The sequence below is a fragment of the Ostrinia nubilalis genome, chromosome 15 (genome assembly GCF_963855985.1).
Source record: "Ostrinia nubilalis chromosome 15, ilOstNubi1.1, whole genome shotgun sequence".
In the NCBI taxonomy this organism is placed as follows: Eukaryota; Metazoa; Arthropoda; class Insecta; order Lepidoptera; family Crambidae; genus Ostrinia; species Ostrinia nubilalis.
The window spans coordinates 1,832,707-1,859,155 of record NC_087102.1 but is presented as its reverse complement, the minus strand read 5'-3'; the positions used below and the strand labels follow the sequence as shown (position 1 = coordinate 1,859,155).

Below are 26,449 nucleotides of genomic sequence, written 5' to 3'. Positions count from 1 at the left end.
TGATTATAATATACGCTTATGTGTGCGACAACCTTATGGCGGATTTACACTATGCGGAAATTAGCAGAGTCAAGTCAAAAAAACAGAGGAGTGTGGATGAAATTCATTCATTTTTCATCCCCACCCCAGTTTTTTTCACTTGACTGGGCTAATTTCCGCGCAGTGTAAACGCAGCATTAAACCATGCAACCCGGTCGAAACGTCAGGCAAATACAGGTAATATTTCAATGTTACCTACCCGCGTATAACCTGTTTAAATTAATTCAATTGTGCAACGCGAACGTTTAAAATTAACCTTAAACCATCACTTTAATAAATACACAGCATATGTTTTATTTACCATCATATCACAGAACAATTTACACGGTGTTGTCATATATTGATTACAATGTGGATTAAAAGGCACCCGGTACGTAAAATATTGTTTTCTTGGTGTCAAATAATCGATAGGCTTACGTAAATGTCCTAGCCTTGCTGAGCCCAGTTTTTGAATTGGGATTATAGGGCTTATCCATTCGATTATAACATCCTGTATAATGAAACTATTAGTCGCTTACTTGATTACATACTTTGATTGCGACTAATCGCGATTAACTGATCTATTAACGTCTTTCTATTACTGTGATTGCGACTAATCGCGATTAACTGATATAGGTAACGGCTTTCTATTTGTACAACCTTTAATAAATTAACATAAATAAGTCTTACAGTAGTCAAAGACCGAAAATGAGTTGTTGTGTGTTGTTGACGGACGCTGATTTACAATTTGAAGCGTTATGTTGCAATTAAATTGTTTAGAATCTATTTATTTTGAGAATGGGGAGTTGAAACGATGTTAACTTTAATCGGTCTTCGACTATAAACAAATACAACCTCATCAAATCATCACGGTCTTGCCTAGCGGATTTTTCAGGAACTAAATTCAGCGGCCAATAGATGGCGTTAAAACGACATTTTAGTTGCTCAAAAGTTCTCCAGCCACGATCGGTTCATTAGACTCGCGCATGCTTTAGTAGTTTTGAGGAACTAAAACCACCAATAGATGGCGTTAAAACTGCATTTTAGCAGAGTAAATACAAATGAGTAGGTTCGGCGCAACACCCCGCTAATCCACGCTAAATTTTGTCAGTGTGCGTGCGCGCCGCATACGTATTGGCGCGCTCACATACAAACCGCGCCCGTGCGTTTCTATGAAGATGACCTACTCATTTGTATTTACTCTGATTTTAGTTCCACACAAGTCGTCGGTTGATAGCTTCCCTCGTACTTTCCTTTATTATGAGGGTAGTAAGCCCTGTCCCCGCTTCCACTGTGCGCCCTGACGGCGGTTGTGGTTTCCGCGCGAGGACTTGTGCTTCTCTTTCTTGTCTCTGTTGTGGAGGACGTCTTTCTCTTGCCCCTGGCCTTTGGGTTTGCCTGTTACGTCCATGTTCCTGTAAAAAGATAAGTGTTTGAGGGTTAGCTTTGAAAAGCATCATTGGGGATTATCTATCTATATTATAAAAGAAAGTCGTGTTAGTTACACCACTTATAACTCAAAAACGGCCGAACCGATTTAGCTGAAAATTGTCAGGGAGGTAGTTTAGAGCCAGGAGAAGGACATAGGATACTTTTTATCCCGTTCGAAATAAAAAAAAGTCTGCTTATTTATTGCCATTAAGGCGGAACAAAGTTCGCCGGGTCAGCTAGTATCTATTATATAAAAGAAAGTCGTGTTAGTTACTCCACTTATAACTCAAGAACGGCTTAACCGATTTAGCTGAAAATTGTCAGGGAGGTAGTTTAGAGCCAGGAGAAGGACATAGGATACTTTTTATCCCGTTATTTATTGCCATTAAGGCGGAACAAAGTTCGCCGGGTCAGCTAGTACGATTATGAAACTAAATCCTACTAATTTTACACTGCTGGATAAAGCCCTCTCCACTACAAAGATTTTAGTAATGATTGTCCTGCGCTTACACATCAGAGGACCGAATGCGAGTTTACATCAAACACGCTCACTAGTAAGCGTCAAAAACTGATATTAAATGTATGACGGATTGTACAGCGCCTCTAGCGGGAAACGTTCAAAAACTAAAAATTTCAGAATTTTTTTAAAAGCGTTCACTAGTGGGCGCGTTTAATGTAAGCTCATACTCAGCCCACTGTGCACCGAGTGGCAGACCTACCTATAAAATGCATATTCCGGTGATCGCTAATCGAGAACATTCTGCCGGATCGGCCATCTGTTCTACGATGGCCGTTGGCCGAAGAAAATGTGCTCCCACCCATTGGCACTTAAGATGGCAATAGGCTAGTTTCCTAAAAAAATTTTTTAGTCCGTCATGTTTAATATCAAAAAATATTGAACACATATATTTTTATTTCACAATCTAACACATAATGACATAGTTATGGTGCGTTGAAGTTCCGCGCGACGTCACAAAGTGCGGCACTTTTATGCACTCATTGACGTCACGGGCCTCTTCTTATGAACTTTGGCGCGCTTTATCTCTTTAAATTTTCATTAGTTTGAAAAAGTGAAAAATACGTGTAGAGTATTTTTTGATAAGTTAACTGACGGAATAATTAAAACTCTTGCTTTTTGACCCAGGAAACAACAACAGGATTACTGTGGTTTTCCTCCTACGGATGTCTGCATTTCTGATCCGATCACACAGGGAAAGGCTTTAGTCTTGAACCTTGATGTATTTTGGACGATAATAAAACAAAAAAGTTCTTACTTAGCCGGCGGAGGTCGGTGTCCGCGCCCGCGCCGCGCGTTATAGCTCGCTTCTCTCCGCGCGCGGATCTCTTCAGGGTTGACGCAGAAGTCCAGTTTGTTCCTATTACTGCTGCCCGGCTGCTCGATATTCGGTTCGGATTCTTCTTCCGATTCCTCCTGAGATTGAAATATAGGTATAAATAAATACAACTTCACATGCGTTATTTTTTTTGTTAATGTGAAATTAATTAATGTTTTTTTTTTATTAATTTTAATCAAAATCTTGAAATTTCATCCTTTTGTGTGCCAAAAGTTCTCACAGTGGTCTGTGGGAACCTTTATTTTCCGCGACTTGACTTGTCAAACCATGTCTCATCTCGTTGAAGGCCTGCACTACGTTTTATGGTCTATGGTCGCTACTCGATAACTTTTTTGCCCTTGCCCATTTATTTCGCTGTCAGAATAGACATTTTGCTTTATAGGCAGCCTATTCTCTAACCCTCTTACTAATAAAAAGTTACACAGTTGTTGAACACTGTTTTAAAGTGACATTTCCATACTAAATGTCACTTTAAAACACTGTTCAACGAGCGTGTAAGTTTTATTAGTAAAGGGGTAAGTATCGTGAGTTGTGCTTACTTCGGCCTCCCTCCGCTGTGACTGCTGCAGAGCGCGTGGCGTGACGAAGGGCCTTCGTGTGTCGTCACCAGCGTCGGCCGCTGCCACGCCGTCCGAGTCGTATGTATCGTCGTACTCATCTGAGTACATTGCTTGTTCGTCGCACACCATGCTGCAGGCAATAGTAAAGTTTCCAATTAAAAATAGTCCGAATGATAACCTACGGGTTATTTTTATTACAGCATTCAAAAGTGGACAATAGTGGGGTAAAAGCGGGTAATCAGGAAACAGCCCGAAATGTAACAGGTCACCAATAAAGATTAGCCTATAGGTTGTTGCTGTGGGAAAAAGTAAGGTCATCAATGCAAAATACCCCGAAGAGATTAACAGGTACCACAGGATTACTTAAGGGTACCTGTATCAAAGTCAGTCTGTCTGCCATATCATATGTTTCATACTTTTTTTGCCATATCGGCTGCGTGGTGCGGATTTCGCATGCAGACGACGGTCGTTCCCAAATCAGATACACAATGTTATTTAATGTATAATATAAAAAGCGCACGAGTGAACAGGTATTTTCTGGACAAGCTCGCTTGCACCCCTTGGACCAAGCTTATACCTACTATGTATTTAAAAAATAGGTCCTGCAAACATGGACTTACTTGTATTTGCTATAAATGTCCGCCACCCTCTTAACCTCGGTCTTATCATCCAGCAGATCCTTCAGGTCCTTATATTTCTCTTTCTTCTTCCCTCTGTGCACTCTGCTGAGGTCTACGTCGTCTCGCGTCATGATGTCGAACTCGTCGCCGTCGAAAACGTTCAGTCGATTGATGCCGGTTTCTAGGTACTTATTGTCGACCGGGTCTTCAGGGATTATTGGCAGGTTTTGGTCTATACCTGGGGGAATTGATGAGGTTAGAAATTAGCTACATGTTTGACTAACTGAAATTAAATTTGATAAATAAGTTGGACTGATAGAGTAAATAAATTAGGCGAGATTTAACTTGATCTTTTGATATACGAACAACGTTATAAATACGAATAAAACAACCCATTGGGCTTAAACCATGCTAGATTCATGCCCGTTGGTTTTCATAAAAGCATTTGTCACACTGAATGCGGTCTGCGGTTAGAACAAATTAACCCAACACACCTATCAGTTTGCGTAATTTTAATACACGATGCAGGCTGCGTTCACTTTGACCTGACCGCAGACCGCAACCAGTGTGGCAAATTCTTTAAAGTGTAGTAATCATTGGTAAGCTCGGGACTTGCGTCCTAAAGACGACGTTTATAGGGCAGAAACGTGTACATTAGTGTACAATGTGCATGATCATTACATAATATCTTAATTATATTCTAAACATAATAAATATGGTATCTTACCTCTCAAGGGTTCCGCTAAATTGTCTTCTAAAATACTATTAATAACTCTAGCTGCATTAAATCCATAATGCTTCAAACACTTCAATATGAATCCATCGCCCAAATGCGGCAGTATATCCTTCACTTCGCTTATCAATGACTCCTCTTTCACGCTGTCGGGTATTTCGTTGTCTCTGGTCGGTTCAGGCGAGTTGTCTGTGGTTTCGGCGTGGCCGTTGGTTATGGTTCCGTTTGTAAGGGCACTTTCTGGTATCGGCTCGTCGAGGTTTGAGTATATTGCTTGTAGGATGAAATCAGTCTTTACGGTATCACTGAGGTAGGTTTAAGAAATTATTGGGATGTAAGAGAGTACTTATTCAACTAATAAACATTTATCGCATTGATAAGAGCTACATAGGTAATACTCGCATAAGAAACTCGTACTCATACTACACTCGGCATCAAATAAATCGCACCTCCCGCGACAAGCACTTATCAAACGTATGCATCCCCACTTCCCACCAACGTTGGTACCATTTGAAAGCCTAGTTCTATACTTCATTTCATTAAAGGAAAGGTTTTTACCCCAAAAATGTGTCTTTACAAGGATCCAGAGTCACTTCTTCAAAAAATAGGTAGTTACGCTATAGCCATTTTTTATGACTATAAAACTGTTAAGTTGGGATTAATCGCTATCCATCTGTTAAAGAGGACACGTGAGATCTTTATTTGGTTTTATAACCATAAAAATTGGTCTAATTGATCCCAGAGGTGAGCCCAAAGTGAGGTCTATTTTCAAGTCACATTTATGGTATATGTTAATCATTTATTTAGAAATGAAATGTATTTTTCTTTAAGGATATTTATTGGGCTTTCAAATAACACCAATATTGTTGGGGTACCATAATTGTGTCAGAAGAAAATCTTTAAAGTTCGCGTCGCGGAAGGTGCGGTTTATTTGATGTAGAGTGTATTTTCCCACTGCCGTATAAAGGGTTAATCAAAGGATACATGTCGGGGCAGGCCTGGCGCAGCAGCTCGAGGTCGTCGTGCACGGGGTAGCAGGCGTGGTAGTCCTTGATGAGCAGCTTCTCTGATAAACCATCCAGCATGACCGCCAGGTACTCTTCTACTAGCAGGGGGATGTTGCCTCTGGAACAATCATTCAAATTCTTCGTAGCTATTCCACATGTTACATTAGGATCTTTAAATGAATATAAATCTCGTATTCTTTTACAATCTTATTTATTTAGTAGGTGGATTCTTACTCACTACACCTAGTCACACCTACCTAGTCCTGACTGAGTAAATGATAGTTAGTTTGAGGGCCATTATTTCTGTGTCAACGGAGTTGCAGATCTGATGTTTTACTTATTCGAAATAATGTTAATAATTATCTATGTACCTACATTATTTTTTGTTTGTGGGCTTTGCGCATGGTTCGTCACAAGACAATAGTTGTAAATTATTCTAATCTCATGTAAGTGAACTACCCTGTTCTTATGAGAATAAAGATTCTTTAAACCGAATATCGGACGGTTGTGTCTTGTCTTTGACACAAAACAGATCTGTATTGTGTCCCAATATGCTGTTTTATGGTAAAGATCCAATCGGGAACAGTAAAAATAATGAGAAAAGTTAACAATATTTTTCATTATAGTGACTTTTGCTAATAAGCTGTCTCGTGCCTGCCACTTTGCGTTAGTGTCGGTCTACACCTTTGAACTTTCATACAACTTGTAAAATAGAAAATAATAGAGGCTTATTCTACCTACAAAACTTTAAATTCTTAGTTGCGTTTTATTTGTTGTCAAACTAATATGTATTATGATACCCCCACCGGAAAGAGCTAAAGACTGTAAAAGTTTAATCAAATACTCACTCGCCATTAAATATGTCGTTCTTATAAACAGCCAGCACTTCTCTGAATATGTCAATGAGTTCTGCGCGCGCGGCGTCCGCTGATGGGGTCACCGACCTCTTGCAGCTTCTCGTATAGAAGCCCCCCTAGCGCTTTATTTTACACCGTATTTTGAACTTTAGTGCCATATTAACCTTTGGCGTGCTATTGAGCCGCGCAAAACTGCACCCCCAACTGCTACGGTTTTCAAATGATGTTTCAAAATGACAAAGTAGTCTTGTCTTAGATCTGACACAAAGCAGTTGACATAGGTTGCACAGATATGAGACAAAGCATAGGAGAGGTTAATAGGGCCGAAAACTGCCATTTTTACTAGCTGCGTTATGGGTTTCACAACTAAAGCCTGGTCCGTGAGCACGTAGAATCCCGTCCAATGACCCCAAGCTGCCTATCCTTGTCGCTCGCACGTAATTATGTTGCTGTCGCGCTCGCACACTCACTGCGGGCGCGCGTCGCACAGTCGCGACAGCAATATAATTACGCGCGAGCGATAAGGATGGGTAGCTTGGGGTCATTGGACGGGATTCTACGTGCTCACGGACCAGGCTTTAAATAAAAGGTTAAACTTAATACTCACTCGCCACTAAATATGTCATTCTTATAAACAGCCAGCACTTCTCTGAATATGTCAATGAGTTCTGCGCGCGCGGCGTCGATGTATCCCTCGACTTCTACTGACGTCACGCTGGTGGGGTCGCCGACCTCTTGTAGCTTCTCGTATAGCAGCGGGATGCCGTGCTCGTACAGCTGGACTATACTAGAAAGAAAGCCGTCTATTTAATCACCTTCATCGGCTGGTCATTTAGTTTTCAATGCGTCGTTTTGATACTATGGACGAAATGATACTGTAGACGTAATGCCACTATGGACCTTATGCACCAGAAGGCAGGAATATGATTAGGCTACAGTCTCATATTGAACGCTATACACGGCGTATGTCAGCGTTTGAAAGAGACCACAACAGTACATTTATAAAGTAAGAATTGTGACGTTGTACACGGCCTGCAGCATTTATAGGAGACCACAGCCTTACCAGACCTTCTCTAATTTAGCAGTAGCAAATGGAGGATTTGTTAAGAGTCAACGAAACCAATAACTAACGAAGATTTACTTCTCTAAACACGGAATCAAAAAAAATATTTCATAGCAAAATATAAAGAAATTTTAGAATAGCAAATATTATAAACTAGCTGACCCGGCGAACTTTGTTCCGCCTTAATGACAATAAATAAGCAGACTTTTTTTTTTAATTTCGAACGGGATAAAAAGTATCCTATGTCCTACTCCTGGCTCTAAACTACCTCCCTGACAATTTTCAGCTAAATCGGTTCAGCCGTTCTTGAGTTATAAGTGGAGTAACTAACACGACTTTCTTTTATATATATAGATACACCACTTTTGTATAACTTTTGATGACCGTTTTTTAAATTATTTGATAATAACTCATTACATAACAACTTATTTTCTTTTGTTGAATCCAAATTGTCACATATTGACATGCTCCTACATTCAGCCTAAATGCAACGCATCTACCATGTCATTAAAGACCTTACTCACCTAATAATAAAGTTTGCTTTCCTCAATATCTTCACGCTTTTAGGGTAGACTTCCACAAACACCCTCAAGGTCATAGCCGTGTCCAGTAGATGTATGACCAAGTCCTTCAGCACTTCGAAGGTGATTTTGTCCTGGTTCTTCGTGTTGGGCGGCCTCCGGATCTCTCCAAAACCTTTGAATGTTTCTGGAAGGTTCGGAGGGCCTTCGCAGTCGTAGTTTTTGTTCACTTGCAGTATTATGTATTTGAAAGCCTGAAACATAATACAAAACAATTTTAATAAAATTTCAGATTTTCGCAACTAAACGAGCCATTGTGGGATTGTCAAATAGAGTGGCCTGCAACTCGGGTACAAAGTTACAAACCTTACGCTTAAGCGATAGTCTCTGTCATGAATTCCAGCGCAGGACCGGGCGTTGTTGAAATCCTGGAAGCTTTTATCCAGCAGTGGACGTCCTTTGGTTGAAACGAACGAATAAACGCGACAGTCTTTGTCATGAATTCCTTGCCTATATCCATGCTAGCAATATCCCCCTTTTTAACGGAAAAAAATCTTGGAATTACAGATTCCAGCAATGGTACTGGGTCTCCCTTCATTGCATGGATAAGGCACTAAAATAGCCCCGGCGCTCCGTCACTCGCCATAGCTTTTTAGCTCGCCTATGGAAAGCCAAACAGTCTTTGGCCGCCTTCACATTATTGCGTAAGAAGCGCGACAGCAACGCGGCAGCAGCATTTTATAACGTGAAGGCAGGCATCCGCTGTCATATAGTATGAAATTATCGGCAGCGCGTCTGTCGCGTATTTGTCGCGTTGCTAAAGTCGCCTAAATTTGGAAGCGCTTTTTAACGTCTAATGTGTTAACAGTACCAAGCTCACCTCTTTAACAAAGGCCACAGCGGCGGCAGTGTCCCCTTCGTATTTGGGCTGTATGCTGAACACGCAGCCCAGCAGCCTGGCCACGTGGCGCGGGTTGTCCGCACCATACACCAGGCACAGGTCCCACACGATCGGGATTGTGAAAATGAACTTGTTGTGTAATGTCTCCGGAGAACGTAGTGAGCAGGCTTCCCACTAGGCGGACGCAGGCTTCCCACTAGGCGGACGCAGGCTTCCCACTAGGCGGACGCAGGCTTCCCACTAGGCGGACGCAGGCTTCCCACTAGGTGGACGCAGGTTTACCACTGGGCGGACGCAGGCTTCCCACTAGGTGGACGCAGGTTACTATTAGGTGGACGCAGGCTTACCACTAGGCGGACGCAGATTTCCCACTAGGTGGACTGATGATCTAGTGAAGGTCGCGGGAAGCTCCTAGATGCGAACAGCGCAGGACCGGGCGTTGTTGAAATCCTGGAAGCTTTTATCCAGCAGTGGACGTCCTTTGGTTGAAACGAACGAATAAACGCGACAGTCTTTGTCATGAATTCCTTGCCTATATCCATGCTAGCAATATCCCCCTTTTTAACGGAAAAAAATCTTGGAATTACAGATTCCAGCAATGGTACTGGGTCTCCCTTCATTGCATGGATAAGGCACTAAAATAGCCCCGGCGCTCCGTCACTCTCCTCAGCGCCTTAGCTCGCCTATAGAAAGCCAAACAGTCTTTGGCCGCCTTCACATTATTGCGTAAGAAGCGCGACAGCAACGCGGCAGCGGCATTTTTACATTGTGTAGGCAGGCATCCGCTGTCATATAGTATGAAATTATCGGCAGCGCGTCTGTCGTGTGTTTGTCGCGTTGCTAAAGTCACCTAAATTTGAAAACGCTCTTTAACGTCTAGCGTGTTAACAGTACTAAGCTCACCTCTTTAACAAAAGCCACAGCGGCGGCAGTGTCCCCTTCGTATTTGGGCTGTATGCTGAACACGCAGCCCAGCAGCCTGGCCACGTGGCGCGGGTTGTCCGCACCATACACCAGGCACAGGTCCCACACGATGGGGATTGTGAACATGAACTTGTTGTGTAATGTCTCCGGAGAACTTAGCGAGCAGGCTTCCCACTAGGTGGACGCAGGCTTACCACTAGGTGGACGCAGGCTTCCCACTAGGTGGACTGATGATCTAGTGAAGGTCGCGGGAAGCTCCTATTTGCGGACAGCGCAGGATCGGGCGTTGTGGAACTCCTTGATGCCTGTGTCCAGCAGTGGACGTCCTTTGGTTGAAATGAAGGAACGAACACGATAGTCTTTGTCATGAATTCCTTGCTCAGCCATGATAACAATACCCCCTTTTTAACGGAAAAAACTCTTGGAATTGCAGGAGCTCGTAGTGGCTCCCTTTATTGCATGGATAAGAAATACCCACTAAAATAACCCCGGCACTCCGTCACTCTCCTCAGCGCCTTAGCTCGCCTATAGAAAGCCAAACAGTCTTTGGCCGCCTTCACATTAGGGCTTAAGAAGTGTTTGTCGCGCTGCTAAAGTCGCCTAAATTTGAAAGCGCTCTTTATCGTCTAGCGTGTTAACAGTACCAAGCTCACCTCTTTAACAAAGGCGACAGCGGCAGCAGTATCCCCTTCGTATTTGGGCTGTACGCTGAACACGCAGCCCAGCAGCCTGGCCACGTGGCGCGGGTTGTCCGCACCATACACCAGGCACAGGTCCCACACGATGGGGATTATGAACATGAACTTGTTGTGTAATGTCTCCAAAGAACGTAGTGAGCAGCCTTCCCACTAGATGGACGCAGGCTTCCCACTAGGTGGACGCAGGCTTACCACTAGGCGGACGCAGGCTTCCCACTAGGCGAACGCAGGCTTCCCACTAGGCGGACGCAGGCTTCCCACTAGGCGGACGCAGGCTTCCCACTAGGCGGACGCAGGCTTCCCACTAGGCGGACGCAGGCTTCCCACTAGGCGGCCGCAGGCTTCCCACTAGGCGGACGCAGGCTTCCCACTAGGCGGCCGCAGGCTTCCCACTAGGCGGACGCAGGCTTCCCACTAGGCGGACGCAGGCTTCCCACTAGGCGGACGCAGGCTTCCCACTAGGCGGACGCAGGCTTCCCACTAGGCGGACGCAGGCTTCCCACTAGGCGGACGCAGGCTTTCCACTAGGCGGACGCAGGCTTCCCACTAGGCGGACGCAGGCTTCCCACTAGGCGGACGCAGGCTTCCCACTAGGCGGACGCAGGCTTCCCACTAGGCGGACGCAGGCTTCCCACTAGGCGGCCGCAGGCTTCCCACTAGGGGGACGCAGGCTTCCCACTAGGTGGACGCAGATTTCCCACTAGGTGGACTGATGATCTAGTGAAGGTCGCGGGAAGCTCCTGGATGCAGGCAGCGCAAGACCGGGCCTTGTTGAAATCCCTGATGCCTCTGTCCAGCAGTGGACGTCCTTTGGTTGAAATGAAGGAACAAACGAGATAGACATGAATTCCTTGCTTATCCATGCTAGCAATACCCCCTTTTTTAACAGAAAAAAAAAATCTTGGAATTATGAGAGGTGGTTATGGGACTCCCTTAATCATCCGATTTATAGATCCGATAAAGCATACCCACTAAAATAATCCCGGCGCTCTGTCACTCGCCTTAGCTCGCCTATGGGAAGCCGAACAGTTTTCAACTAAAGCCTGGTCCGTGAGCACGTAGAATCCCGTCCTATGACCCCAAGCTGCCCATCCTTGTCGCTCGCACGTAATTATGTTGCTGTCGCGCTCGCACACTCACTGCGGGCGCGCGTCGCACAGTCGCGACAGCAACATAATTACGCGCGAGCGATAAGGATGGGTAGCTTGGGGTCATTGGACGGGATTCTACGTGCTCACGGACCAGGCTTTACCAGTGTAGTAACAACCAACTAACCTCTTTAACAAAGGCCACAGCGGCGGCAGTATCTCCTTCGTATTTGGGCTGTATGCTGAACACGCAGCCCAGCAGCCTGGCCACGTGGCGCGGGTTGTCCGCACCATACACCAGGCACAGGTCCCACACGATGGGGATTGTGAACATGAAGTTGTTGTAGAGAATGTAGTGTGGACAGGCTTCCTGCTCGGTGGACCGACGATTTTATGAAGTCCCCGGGAAACAGCTGGATGCGAGCAGTGCATGACAATCTAGGTCGCGAGGAGTATTTGGATGCAGATGGCGCAGCGAAAAACGTAGTTTAGGCAGGTCTCCCATTAGATGGACTGACGATCTAGTCTAGGTCAGGGGAAGCACCTGTATGCGGGCAGCGCAAGACCGGGCGTTGTTGAAATCCTTGATGCCTCTGTCCGGCAGTGGACGTCCTTTGGTTGAAACGAACGAATAAACGCGACCGACAGTCTTTGTCATGAATTCCTTGCTCAGCCATAATAATAAATAATAATACCCCGTTTTTAATGGAAAAAAGTCTTGGAAATGCAGGAGCTGTAAATGGGGCTCCCTTCATTGCGTGGATAAGACATACCCACTAAAATAACCCCGGCACTCCGTCACTCTCCTCAGCGCCGTAGCTCGCCTATAGAAAGCCAAACAGTTTTTGGCCGCCTTCACATTATTGCGTGAGAAGCGCGACAGCAACGCGGCAGCGGCATTTTTATAACGTGAAGGCAGGCATCCGCTGTCATATCGTATGAAATTATCGGCAGCGCGTCTGTCGCGTTGCTAAAGTCGCCTAAATTCGAAAGCGCTCTTTAACGTCTAGCGTGTTAACAGTACCAAGCTCACCTCTTTAACAAAGGCCACAGCGGCGGCAGAGTCCCCTTCGTATTTGGGCTGTATGCTGAACACGCAGCCCAGCAGCCTGGCCACGTGGCGCGGGTTGTCCGCACCATACACCAGGCACAGGTCCCACACGATGGGGATTGTGAAGATGAAGTTGTTGTGTAATGTCTCCAGAGAATGTAGTGAGCAGGCTTCCCACTAGGTGGACGCACTAAGTGGACGCAGGCTTCCCACTAGGTGGACGCAGGCTTCCCACTAGGCGGACGCAGGCTTACCACTAGGCGGACGCAGGCTTACCACTAGGTGGACACAGGCTTACCACTAGGTGGACGCAGGCTTCCCACTAGGTGGACGCAGGCTTCCCACTAGGTGGACTGATGATCTAGTGATTAATTCACTAGTAGTGAAGATCGCGGGAAGCTCATAGATGAGGACAGCGCAAGACCGGGCGTTGTTGAAATTCTTGAGGCCATTTTCCAGTAGTGGACGTCCTTTGGTTAAAATGAAGGAGCGAACGCAATAGTCTTTGTCATGAATTCCTTGCCTATATCCATCCATGCTAGCAATATCCCCTTTAACAGGGAAAAAGTCTTGGAATTGCTAAAGCTGGTTATGGGGCTCCCTTCATTGCATGGATAAGGCATACCCACTAAAATAGCCCCGGCCTCTGTCACTCGCCTCAGCGCCTTAGCTCGCCTATGGAAAGCCAAACAGTCTTTGGCCGCCTTCACATTATTGCGTTTGAAGCGCGACAGCAGCGCGGCAGCAGCATTTTTATAACGTGAAAGCAGGCATCCGCTGTCATATAGTATGAAATTATCGGCAGCGCGTCTGTCGCATATTTGTCGCGCTGCTAAAGTCGCCTAAATTTGAAAGCGCTCTTTAACGTCTAATGTGTTAACAGTACCAAGCTCACCTCTTTAACAAAGGCGACAGCGGCAGCAGTGTCCCCTTCGTATTTGGGCTGTATGCTGAACACGCAGCCCAGCAGCCTGGCCACGTGGCGCGGGTTGTCCGCACCATACACCAGGCACAGGTCCCACACGATGGGGATCGTGAAGATGAAGTTGTTGTATAATGTCTCCGCCATGAACTCCTTGCTCATCCATTGGGACTGGAAAAGGGAAAGTGAAATTCTACAAGTGTGTTACAATTACAGGGCAGATATGTACCATCCTAGACTGCATCTCACTTAACACCAGGTGCGATTGCGGTCAAATACCTGGCTTGTCTAGAATAAAAAAAATGTAGCTAAAGCCCGGTCTGTGAGCACGTATAATTTTGTCCAATGACCCCAAGCTACCCATCCTTATCGCTCGCGCGTAATTATATTGATGTCGCAACTGTGCGACGGGCCCCCGCAGTGAGTGTGCGAGCGCGACCGCAGCATAATTACGCGCGAGCGATAAGGATGGGTAGCTTGGGGTCATTGGACAAAATTCTACGTACTCACAGACCAGACTATAGTAAATAAATAGACTGCTATGCTAAAACTCGCGCGGGCGAACGAATGCGTGTCTGAAGTATCGAAAAAATTTAAATGAACAGCACAGTGTGGCGTGAACGTGTGATTACCCTCTCCGTAATTTTTAGGGATTCGTTGATTCATTCTGTGGTGTAGTGTGAGTTTACATCGTCGTGCTCATTTATGACGGATTGTACAGCGCCCCTAGTGGAAACTTTCAAGAACTAAAATCGTGAATCGATATCGAATGCGTTTGATTTAAACTCACACTACTAGTAGTCCAGTCATTATAGTAAGTTCACCTCGGAATTCGAGATACCCAGCTGTAAGTCTGTAAATACGTGTATATTGACACCCTAAAAGTTGTCTCAAAACCTACATATGGTAGGGTGTAAGCAACTATTAAATTTCAAGGTCAACGGTCACAAAAATCGGTTTTTTGCGCTTTTTTTAGAAATATCTCATTTCCTATGGGTTTTTTGCTATTTGTATTTATTATCAATATTGTAGAATACTAAATTCTCTACAAATTTTGTTTAAAAACTTTTTTTATACGGTGAACCGTTTTCGAGATAGAGGGCGGAGAGCGCGCGGTCACTGCATCACTTCAGGTCTACTTAAGCGGTTTAGATTTTTCATACAAAAGGATTTTCCCGCTAATTCCTGTGGGAATTTCGGGAATTCCTTGTTGTAACTAAGCTTTGAGTTTACTAAGGTACCTACATGCCAAATTTCAAGCGTCTAACTTCCGTTAAGCGTTTAGATTTTTCATACAAAAGGATTTTCCCGCTAATTCCTGTTCCCGTGGGAATTCCTAAGTATACTATAACCCGCCCAGGTGTATGAAGAATAATTGTACCAAGTTTCGTTAAAATCCGTCGAGTAGTTTTTGTTTCTATAAGGAACATACAGACGGACAGAATTCTATACATGAAATATATTTTCAAAATAACTATCAGGGGGTGATTAGTGATCGATACTGATGCCAAAAATGCAATCAGTATAATTTTTGTGTCTGTCTGTCCGTCTGTATGTTCCTTATAGAAACAAAAACTACTCGACGGATTTTAACGAAACTTGGTACAATTATTCTTCATACACCTGGGCAGGTTATAGTATACTTAGGAATTCCCACGGGAACAGGAATTAGCGGGAAAATCCTTTTGTATGAAAAATCTAAACGCTTAACGGAAGTTAGACGCTTGAAATTTGGCATATAGGTACCTTAGTAAACTTAAAGCTTATTTACAACAAGTAATTACCGAAATTCCCACGGGAATTAGCGGGAAAATCCTTTTGTATGAAAAACCTAAACCACTTAAGTTGACCTGAAGTGATGCAGTGACCGCGCGCTCTCCGCCCTCTATATCGAAAACGGTTCACCGTATAAAAAAATTTTTTAAACAAAATTTGTAGATAATTTAGTATTCTACAATATTGATAATAAATACAAATAGCAAAAAACCCATAGGAAATGAGATATTTCCAAAAAAAGCGCAAATAACCGATTTTTGTGACCTTTGACCTTAAAATTTAATAGTTGCTTACACCCTACCATATGTAGGTTTTGAGACAACTTTTAGGGTGTCAATATACAAGTATTTACAGACTTACAGCTGGGTATCTCGAATTCCGAGATTCTTACCTAATTTAAGCTTAAATGACTGGACTATAGTACGAGAGCCCACGACCAAAACCATGTCTCATAGCAATACGGCAAAAACCCTATAAAATCGTTAGATTGTATGATTCTGAACCCGACTAGGTGTGTAGTAACGGTCGAAAGTGTAGCAACTGCGTGGGAGGCCATTTCTGCTGTGTCAAAAAAAAAAACAGTCGGTATTATAGCAATACGTCTGATAGTGAAAATGTACATAGATTTTATAATTGTATTACGAAAAAGTTTGTTTTCAGACATTTTGCGCGTAGCATATAGCCTGAGCGCATTTTTGAAAATGTCAACAAATTTAGCCGACCTGTATCATAGCAATACGGATAATATTTTTTTTCAACTTTTCGTATTGCTGCCATGATTACCAAAAACCTGTTTTCAGACACTTTAAGTGTATCAAAAAGTTGTATGATAGAGAAGGTGCTACACTTAATTTGTCTGATATAAATTTTTTGCACATGTGGACAACTTATTTTATCATGTCCAACAATTTTCAGACATATTGCTATGATACTGATCGGTAAAATTTGTTAACATTTTCAAAACGGTCTCAAAATTTAATGCGTTCACATTTCCGTCTGAAAATTGTTTTGTTCGCATCAAATAACCAAAGTTTACTAATAAAAAAGATTTTCAGACGTATTGCTATGAGACATTTTTTTTGTCTCATTTTTTATTTTTTTAAGTGATTTTACGGGTTTGCGCTACACCACTAACGTCTGAAAATAATGTTTCCGGTATCTCAGAACTATCATTCAACTACAGTCTGCAAATCAGACATATTGCTATGATGCAGTTCGGTAAAATTCTTTGACAATTTTGAAAATTCGGTCAGATCAAACGCTACGCGGAAAATGTCTGATATTGGTATTTTCGAGTTCAGGATAATCGTATCTATCGATTTGATGCGGTTTTGGCCGTATTGCTATGAGACAAAAATTTTGGTCGTGGGCTCTCGTACTATACGCCCCCAGATAGAATCCTGCATCTACATTTTACTTCCTCACCTTACTCTCCTTATTGGTAGCTAGCCGGCTAAACACGACAAGCACCAAACGTCTCGCCTCAGCATACGTCTCCCGCACGTCCCGTCCTTCGAGCGGGGGCGCGTAAGGCGGTGAAGCTTCCTGCAGGAACGAAGCTGTACTTGTTTTATGTCCTCACCTTACCTTGCTCTTTGTGTCCTCCTCACCTACTCTACTTGTGTCCTCACCTACTCTCCCTGTGTCCTCACCTACTTTCCCTGTGTCCTGACCTACTCTCCTTGTGTACTCAACTACTCTCCTTCGTTGCTCACCTACTTTTCTGTATCCTACTCTTTTTATGTCCTCACCTACTCTTCTTGTGTCCTCAACTACTTTCTTTGTCTCCCTCTGCCTGTTGGTGACCAGCCTGTAGGAAAAAGCTTTGCTTCCTCACCTTACTCTCCCTATTGGTAGCTAGCCGACTAAACACGACCAGCACCAGACGCCTCGCTTCAGCATACGTCTTCTGCACGTCCCGTCCTTCGAGCGGGGGCGCGTAAGATGGTGAAGCTTCCTGCAGGAACGAAGCTGTACTTGTTTTATGTCCTCACCGTACCTTGCTCTTTGTGTCCTCCTCACCTACTTTACTTGTGTCCTCACCTACTCTCCCTGTGTCCTCACCTACGCTCCCTGTGTCCTCACCTACTCTCCCTGTGTCCTCACCTACTCTCCTTGTGTACTCAACTACTCTCCTTCGTTGCTCACCTACTTTTCTGTATACCTACTACTCTTTTATAAAAATATATTCTGTAGGAAAAAGCTTTACTTTCTTACCTTACTCTCCTTATTGGTAGCTAGCCGACTAAACACGACAAGCACCAAACGTCTCGCCTCAGCATACGTCTTCTGCACGTCCCGTCCCTCGAGCGGAGGCGCGTAAGGTGGTGAGGCTTCCTGCAGGAACGACACCAGTGCGTCCATGACTTGGGAGTGGTACAGGACTGTGCTCCAGAATCTGGGAATAGATTTACTGTTAGGCAGGCAGGTTTATTGGCAGTGGGAATGAAGTAGGAATAGTCCCATATCAAGCAGGCTGTCAAAAACTTGAGACTGGCAAGCAAGAGACCGGGATATAGAATGAGACAGGCGACATAGACCAAAGTCAAGTAACAGTTGTGGTGGTCTTCAGACTTGTCGCGGCTCGGCGCGGTGTTTTGTAAAGTATGATATGCTGTTTTTGTTGTAAAGGATTAAATCTTAGGCCTGGTTCAGGTACCACAATAATCGTACTGGGCAGTTTTCATACATTTACATCAGACCATAACCACACACATAAATAAATAAATAATCTTTGGACAATTTCACACAGCGCCAGCTAGCCCCAAAGTAAGCAACTTAATGCTTGTGTTATGGGTGCTAGCTTAACGGATATACTACTTATATACTTTTTTTTTTTTAAATACATAAATATTATACATAGTCACACCCAGACCCGTCACAGAAATTAAAATTCATCATTTCAATTTCTGCCCGGCCGGGAATCGAACCCGGGACCTCTCGGCATAGTAGTCCGTTCTGAACCACTACACCAAACGGCCGACACATGTAACCTGCCTTGTTCTGCATAGCAAAAAAGAAAACAGTTACCTCCTCAGTGCTTCTCCAATGAGAAACACCCAGTAACTGCACGGTTATCAGGTGTGTCTGAACAAGGCCATACTTACTTATGATACTCCAAGCTAAGCAACCACTTGAGGTCGCTGATGTAAGCCTCGGCCTTCAGCTTCCACGCGTCCACAGCGCCCAGCAACATGTGGCTGCCAGACGGTGGCCGCTCGTACAACGTCAGCTCACGTATCTCCACCCAGTATTTGTCCTAAAAAAATTATTAAGACATCTAAGTTTTATTTATTTCAAAAAAGGATTACTAAGTTTTAAGCACTGTATTTAGTTATAAGACCTTTATTTATATATACCTACACTTAGTGAGCAAATCTATACTTATAATAAATCTGTAGAGAGGTCAATTCTGTACATGAAATAGGGGGTGATTAGTGATCGATACTGATGCCAAAAATGCAATCAGTAAAATTTTTGTCTGTCTGTCTGTATGTTCCTTATAGAAACAAAAACTACTCGACGGATTTTAACGAAACTTGGTACAATTATTCTTCATACTCCTGGGCAGGTTATAGGATACTTAGGAATTCCCACGGGAACGGGCATTAGCGGGAAAATCCTTTTGTATGAAAAATCTAAACCGCGTAAGTTAGACGCTTGAAATTTGGCATGCAGGTACCTTAGTAAACTTAAACCGTAGTTACAATAGGATATTGCAAAATTCCCACGGGAACTGGAATTAGCGGGAAATTCCTTTTGTATGACTGACTCACTGACATACCCACGCACAGCCTAAACGGCTAAACGTAGGCACTTGAAATTTATAAGGGACGTAGCTTAGGTACCGTAGAGGTGCACTAAGAAAAGAATTCCCGAAATTCCCACAGGAACAGGAATTACCGGGTAAATCCTTTTGTATGAAAAATCTAAACCGCTTAAGTTAGACGTTTGAAATTTGGCATGAAGGTCTCTTAGTAAACTTAAAGCTTAGTTACAACAGGATATTGCGAAATTCCAACGGGAACGGGAGTTAGCGGGAAAAAACATTTGTATGAAAAAATCTAAACTGCGTAAGATAGATGAAGGGGGTAAAATGGGATCCGCGCGTACGAAGTCGCGGGCGGCCGCTAGTTAATAATATGAATATGAATTTTGTGAAGTAAATATTTTACAAGTCATGCAGTAATCATTTATTCAAAAAATATACTGTTTTATTATAGCTCATTAATTTTATTTACTATTAAAAGCTTTATTAATAAAATAATATTGTTGCCATTGCCAATAATGCAATTGGCACAATAGAGATTTATGTAAATTAAATAATTGCACCAAATGATTTTTTAATCATGTGCGAATATTAGTGATAACTGATGGTAAATGATTTATTAACCTTTAACTGGTGACATGGTTTTTGTGTAACGTAACTGGTGACATGCGGTCTGAGAGGCCGCTACCGTATTAAGACTGTAGCATAGAAACTAGGTAAGGTAGCATACCACAATCTTTAAAAACAGATTATTAGCATATAGAAGAATTCAATTTAAATAAAATAATAAACTCTAAATACAATTTTTAATGCAGAACTTGCTGTTAAATTATATGTAGTAATAAAAATCAAAAAACTAGAGATGAGATCGATAATCGCAAATAAGAAATTTAAATCAACAAATTATAACAAAATTAGTATTTTTTATTATAGTTCCAATGATAATCAATTTAAAAAACCTATCACTCATAAGTAACCTATAATTTTAGAAAACTGGCAGTGGTGAAACTTTTGTATTTTTTATTGGCTGTCAGGACATTTATTGTTTGGCATAAGAGTGGACCGTCATTTTCACTTTCCGACTGATTCTCGTCAATTGGTCCTTCATCTTCAAAAACACTTTCTTCGGCTTCCGAGTCATGGTCACTTTGCTCCAGAACGATGTTTTCAGGAACATATTCGGCTTCTGACCCAATTGAGTCTTCCTTTTCCGGATATTTTTCAACTGGCGATTTTCAAGTCGTTTCATAAAGTATGGCACTATATTCCCAACTAATGATCCTAAGCTTCTTTTTTGGAGTTATTTAAGTATCAATTTCAAGTAAAAACTGTAAAAATACGAAAAAACTGTATGAAAAAAATGTCACGTAACTGGTGACATGCGGTCTGAGAGACCGCTGCTGAACTTTGCATCGATGTAACTTGCCGATTTGGAGCTGAATGATGCAAATATCCTTATCTACGGCGTAGACACAACTAAACTTGAAGCTACTGAAGCGGTGAAACATTGGAAGTACGGGGAAGGGGGTGAAACGATGTTTCACTGACGCCGCCCGGCCTGTGAGACCGCTTGTCACCAGTTAAAGGTTAACAAAGTTTGAAATGAATGACACCGGGATTCCCCTAATAATAAGATGTAGTGGTAAGGTTAGATTTATACTGGGACATGTAAAAGTGCTTTATAAAAAGTCTATTTGCAGAGATTATTAGACTTTTAGACCAGGTATTTTAGGTATTAGTATTTATTTAACAGGATTGCACACGCATTTCACAAGAATGTATCATAGTACTTACAAGAGCTTTGATTTCCTGGATAACGCCCGCATTTTTAACGGATATTGATAGTTTCTCCACTGGCAAATTCTCAGGGTTCTGTAAAAGAGTATTAGTATCAAAATCAAAATTTACCAATAACCAAAACAGCTTGGAAGAAGAACAAGGTGCCTTACAGAAAATTCAACATTCTTGTTGGACATGTCCTTTTCTATCGCACCAATAAACAATACTATATTTTCTTATGAACCAAAACACACTACGATTCAAATTCACAGTATGTTATTTAATAAACTAGGTACTACTATTTTTTTCAAGTAAAGTAAAATCGTCGACGAAATCAAATTCCAAAATTTTGACAGCTGGCATGGATTGACATTTCATTTCGTTCATTTGACAATTGACATTGACAGTTTAATGGGAAACGTTCCGTTTTAGCTTTAGTTTTTTCTAATAAATAAATAAACTCACACAGGCCAGACCTAAGTGACCTAACTGATGCAGAAGTAATGATAAATTTCAACTACTCCACCTGCATCAGCTCATTAAGCCATTTTAATCCATTCTCACCCTGGTCCTCCTTCCCAACTTCTATCCCAAATTATTCATCCCCATGGCCATGAATACCGCTAAAGAAACTGAAACGTCAAAATAAACTGTCAAAAAAACAACAACAGAAAATTTGAATATAAATGAATTATTTCGTAATTTTGTTGGCTTATTTCCATTTAGAACTATGAATAGGCATGGATTTGATTCGAAAGTCAAGAAAACTCTTAACAGAAACTGTGAACAGAAGACCAAAACCCCAGCTCTCAAGGAAACATCAGTATTTGATATAGGCTGTTCCAACTTGCCAACTGCCGATCGAAGTTCACGGTCTTCTCAAAAAGAAAATCAATTGAATCAGCCTTCCCTGTGCTCTAGCGAAGCGTTGGCTCACTATTTAACTGATGTGAAGAAGTCCTTACCATCTCCTACGCCTCTTGAAGATATTGATAAATGTCAGTATAGCTCAAAGGTGAGTCACTAAAAAGATTTTAGTTGCACAATGTATGTTCAGCCCCCCTAGACAAAACGCACTTTTTGATCGAATCGAAAATCGAATCCGTCAAGTTCCATACAAAAAAGGGGCTTTTCGACCACTTTTCGACTGGTTTGCGATTATAATTGCACTTTGTCTAGACCCACAGGATTGCAATTACTTATCTAGAAGTTAGTACTTCTGAAAGTCTATCGGCCGAATACTGAAACGCCATTTAAATATTTGACGGCTTCTCAAATAGTTAAGCAGCTCCTAAACTTACATTTCGCATACTCAAAACAATATCTGAGTAGTTCTCAATTTTTAAGCACCTCTCAAATTAAGTTGCACTCAAACGCCACTCAAATGAATTTTCGCATACTGAAACGCCATTCAACGCTAAGCATTACTCAAACAACTGTCAAATCGTCTTGAGCAGCCGTTAAATTTGAGAGTGCTTGCGCGGTATCTTAAATCCTATTCTTATACCTAAATCGACCTAAATAGTGGTAAATAATGTCTGTGTCATCGTTATCATTTCTTTCGAGCCTCGAGGAGATACCTAGATCTAATCGCAGGAACGCAATAAAGCTGAACGCTATTGAAAAATATTAATGACATGCAATTCCGAGCGAGGTTCCGCGTCTCAAAAGAAACGGTGTTGTTTCTGGATTCATAATTTGGAAGCTCTTTGAAACCCCTCACCAAACGCCATACAACCAGTGGACCAAATACTTATTATAACCCTACGGTTCTACGCAACGGAAAGTTATGAACGTGTACTAGGTGATAATCTTCCACATCGAACAGCCAACTGTGCATCGTATAGTGACCAGCGTGCCGCGCGAGCAAATTCGCCCAGTCTGGACGCACTATTACATAAACATGCCTATTTCTGAGGAATATGGGGACATCGCAAATGGATTTAAGCTATAGCAGCATTTCCAAGAGTTGTTGATTTGTCAATTTGATGCTCTGTCAACAATGATAAATGTCAATTGTGGTTACGTTTCGGTCCACGATCGCCACTTAATAGATTTCAACAATAAAAAGTATCACCTTTAAAATTATCTTTTTAATTAAATAAAAATGCAAGCATTATTTTTTTTATATAATAAAACGAGATTTAGATAGAACAGTTTATTTTAAGTTGATTGAGTATATTTCCATAAAAGACAATACATAACCAAACGATGCTGCGTGTAATGGATAAAAAACGTAAAGTCATCATTTGTGTAAATGAAAACATACTTTTTTTGGTAAATGTTGCCATTATGTAAACATTTGAGAGCTGCTTAGCTGATCACGGCTTCAAATCCGTTGAGTGGCGTTTGAGAATACCATTTAAAATTGAAGGATACTTAAATTTAGGAGCCCGTCAGCTGAGTGAAAGATTTGAGTAGCGTTTCAGTATTCGGCCGTATATTTAATAATAAGGGGAACTACCTTGACATCTCAAGTTAGGTAATGCAAAAGTTTTTTTACCTTAATAAACAGCCTAGCCTTAGTGTACCTACATTATTGAAAAAAATATCTAATTTGTCTCTTTTCAGATGACGAAAAAATTAAATTTCCACTTCAATGATAGAATCTACAAAAACTTAATAGAACTTAATGCAAATGTTGAAGATTTGAAGACAAAGAGGGACAAGAGAGTCCATAGTGCAAGTTCCAGTAAACGGGATATGGAGCCCAATATAGAAGATTTTTACCAGGACGAAATTGAAAGTGACGTTATGCCAGTGATACCTGTAATAAAACCAAAATTCAAGCCAGTGAAGAAAGTTGAAAATGGACAGTTACATAGACTTATCGCTTCCTTTGAAGATTTATGACCCAAAATAAAAACATGTCATGAACTTGTATGTTTTATTGCTGTTCCACATCTGTATGCATCACTATTAGGTGCTCTGACAGCACCATATATTTTACATGGCAATATCGGTCTGAAGATTTTATTTTAAGATATTTGGGGAATCCCATGAAATTAACTTGTTTCATAGAGATGCTATAAAGCCTTCATCAGAGGAGAATCATGCCAGTTCTGAAGTATTTTTCCAAGTGTTGTCTACAAAGCATAAGTGAGTAATATTTCAAGAGAAATAATTAAATAATACCTACCTACTACTATGTGACCTATGACCCAAGATAACTGTAGTGATAATAAAAAATATTGTGTGTCAATTTATACACAAATTTACCCCAAATAAGGGTAAAATCTAAATTAATTTCAATAATAATAACAATATTATTAGACTAAAGTCCTTTATCAAATAACAAAAAAAAATTCTTCCAATAATGAAGAACAATAAAACTTTAAGATGAGTTAAGTAAATTAGTGCAAGTTTAGGTTCTAATTAATATTACAGATCAGTTAATTAAACAAAACCTAATAATCACAGAATGTCAATAGTGCAAGTAAGGTATTTTATACTAAATAAGGCTATACCTACCTACCTACTCGAACCTAACTAACCGTTCGCGTTGTTCAGATAAGTAATAAAAATGGGGTAATTCGTGTTTTATTTATTGCAATAAGCAAAATGGAAGGAGATTGATTAAAGATATCAAAACTGTTTGGGCCGTAGTTTTTCCTTGTCTCATTTTCATTTTGCCCAGTCCACGACTCCGCCTCGGTGCTTCCGAACGCGCCGACTCGCTCGCTCTGAAAGAAAGAGAGGTCCCATCTTCCATCTCTTCTTTCACCTGCATTTGCCTTGCCAATAATTTTGATTCATTCACACTTCACTTCAGTCAATTTCTGACATCAGTCCGCTGTGGTTGTGTACCGAGTTTTAGTGAAAATAAAATATAATATTTTTTTATAACAGTACAGAACAAAAGAAATAAATCGCTATGGCTGAAACGGAAATATTATCTAATGCCAGTGAGAATAATAGTGATCAATTCTTTGAGGGAGTTGAGAAACTTATTGAGATATGGTTCACTCCCGCAAAAAATGCGGACCTAAGGAGGATACCGCGGTAAGTGTCCAATTTTTATTATAATAATTATTGTGTTTGACTAGCTCTATAAAATTCAATAAATTGCTCATGTAATAGTGATGATTTTATGTGATAACAGTTAGGTTACCGGCACATTTTAGCCTTATCGAGTAAAAAACCTAACCGCGAAGTGTAGGTTCCAGGTTTTTATTCGTTGTTATTTTTCAATATTTGGTAAATGTAAGTTGCTAAAATCGTCTGTAAACAGAGCGAATGTGTGTGCTATTGTTGTGGAATGTTCTGGATCAGCTGTTTTAACTATTTTAAAGTAGGCTGGGCCGTGGTTGGGCTATCGCCTAGCGGGCCGGCCCACGCCGGTGGCGCGTGATTTTGAACTTCCTCAAGCAGGCAAATTTTGATTTACATATCGTCACTCCATTGTATGTTCCCGTAGGTCGATATATTCTATAAATATTTGTTTAATGTCAATAATACGATAATTTTCATGCTTACAATGGCACAATAATTTATATTGTAGGTACTTTTTATACGTTTAAAAAAGCACTGGTAAATCTACCTACATTATTCTTATTTTAGTGCACAAAGGTAGATTAGCAAACTGAGCTACAAATTGCAATATATCATTACACTTTCCAACAAAAAATAATTCCTTTACATTCAATTTCAGTTTGAATTTTCTTTTAGCTTCATGATGCCTTAAATATTGTTTTAAACAAATGTTTCTGTATAAAATACTTATTTGAGCAATCTGTTATTTGAAAGAAGTTCATGTAATATTTTAATATTACTTCCAAAACCTGGATGTAGGTAGGTAGGTACACTAAAGACAATCTTCATGAAATATTTTCAGTAGATTGTTAACTTTATTTTTTAAGCATAGGTTTTGATAGGTTTACATCTACTATCTGTAAACTTTATTTAGGTATATTTAATCTTCTGATGAACTAACCAGTAATTTTTTTTTGACAGCCAACAATGGGAGAAGGTGCTGAAAATTGTCCGCTGCGAAATTATCTCTTTCACACAGAGCGAGCAAGTCGACGCCTATGTTCTTAGGTAAGTCTTAATTATTTTTTTATTTTATTTTATTTTATTTTCTTTATTAGGAAAACATACAGCTTAAATTATGATACATGTAGAATAAAAATAATAAGTCTTACACAAGCCTATGAGTTTTCACTGGTAATTTAAAATTGAAAAGACAGATTCACAATACTTAATTATCTAACTTAAACATTTAAAACCATGCGCAAATTTTATTTGTAAGGTGTATTAATACACATTTTATGCCTTTATTAGGCCACGGAACCGCATAGGCCTCTCGTGAAATATGTCAACGTGACCATAATCACTGTCATACTTTTTGCAGGCTCTAATGACAAAACAGTTATT

General features: G+C 41.4%; 2 protein-coding genes and 1 long non-coding RNA gene across 5 annotated transcripts in view; 2 read left to right on the top strand and 1 right to left on the bottom strand.

Annotated features, from left to right (window-relative positions):
- Positions 1–1,094: 1,094 nt before the first annotated feature.
- LOC135078718 (activating signal cointegrator 1 complex subunit 2) lies at positions 1,095–21,724 on the bottom strand. Of its 2 annotated transcripts, none has more exons than XM_063973276.1 (13): positions 21,638–21,724; positions 21,089–21,166; positions 18,633–18,784; positions 17,743–17,923; positions 13,723–13,920; positions 8,169–8,419; positions 7,189–7,368; positions 5,702–5,842; positions 4,712–5,022; positions 3,985–4,222; positions 3,344–3,494; positions 2,724–2,881; positions 1,095–1,433 (listed from the first exon to the last, which is right to left on the bottom strand). In XM_063973276.1, the coding sequence occupies exons 3-13, from the start codon at positions 18,719–18,721 to the stop codon at positions 1,277–1,279; spliced, it is 2,055 nt and encodes a 684-aa protein (XP_063829346.1). In that variant the 5' UTR covers positions 18,722–18,784; positions 21,089–21,166; positions 21,638–21,724; the 3' UTR covers positions 1,095–1,276. The 2 variants fall into 2 exon arrangements, with proteins under 2 accessions (XP_063829346.1, XP_063829345.1); XM_063973275.1 differs by lacking the exon at positions 21,638–21,724 and adding an exon at positions 21,244–21,425.
- LOC135078729 (uncharacterized) lies at positions 21,723–23,950 on the top strand. Its single transcript, XR_010258654.1, has 2 exons — positions 21,723–22,088; positions 23,645–23,950. It is a non-coding gene; the product is annotated as an uncharacterized LOC135078729 (long non-coding RNA).
- A 138-nt stretch (positions 23,951–24,088) lies between these two features.
- LOC135078693 (S-adenosylmethionine decarboxylase proenzyme) overlaps positions 24,089–26,449 on the top strand; it is a 30,851-nt gene continuing 28,490 nt past the window's right edge. Inside the window, exons 1-3 of one of the 2 annotated variants that reach the window (XM_063973239.1) lie at positions 24,089–24,172; positions 24,923–25,075; positions 26,027–26,113. In XM_063973239.1, the coding sequence (XP_063829309.1) occupies positions 24,948–25,075; positions 26,027–26,113 (215 nt within the window). In that variant the 5' untranslated portion in view covers positions 24,089–24,172; positions 24,923–24,947. Of the gene's footprint in view, positions 24,173–24,688; positions 25,076–26,026; positions 26,114–26,449 lie in introns of those variants that run through there. The other variant, XM_063973238.1, reaches the window with a different exon arrangement.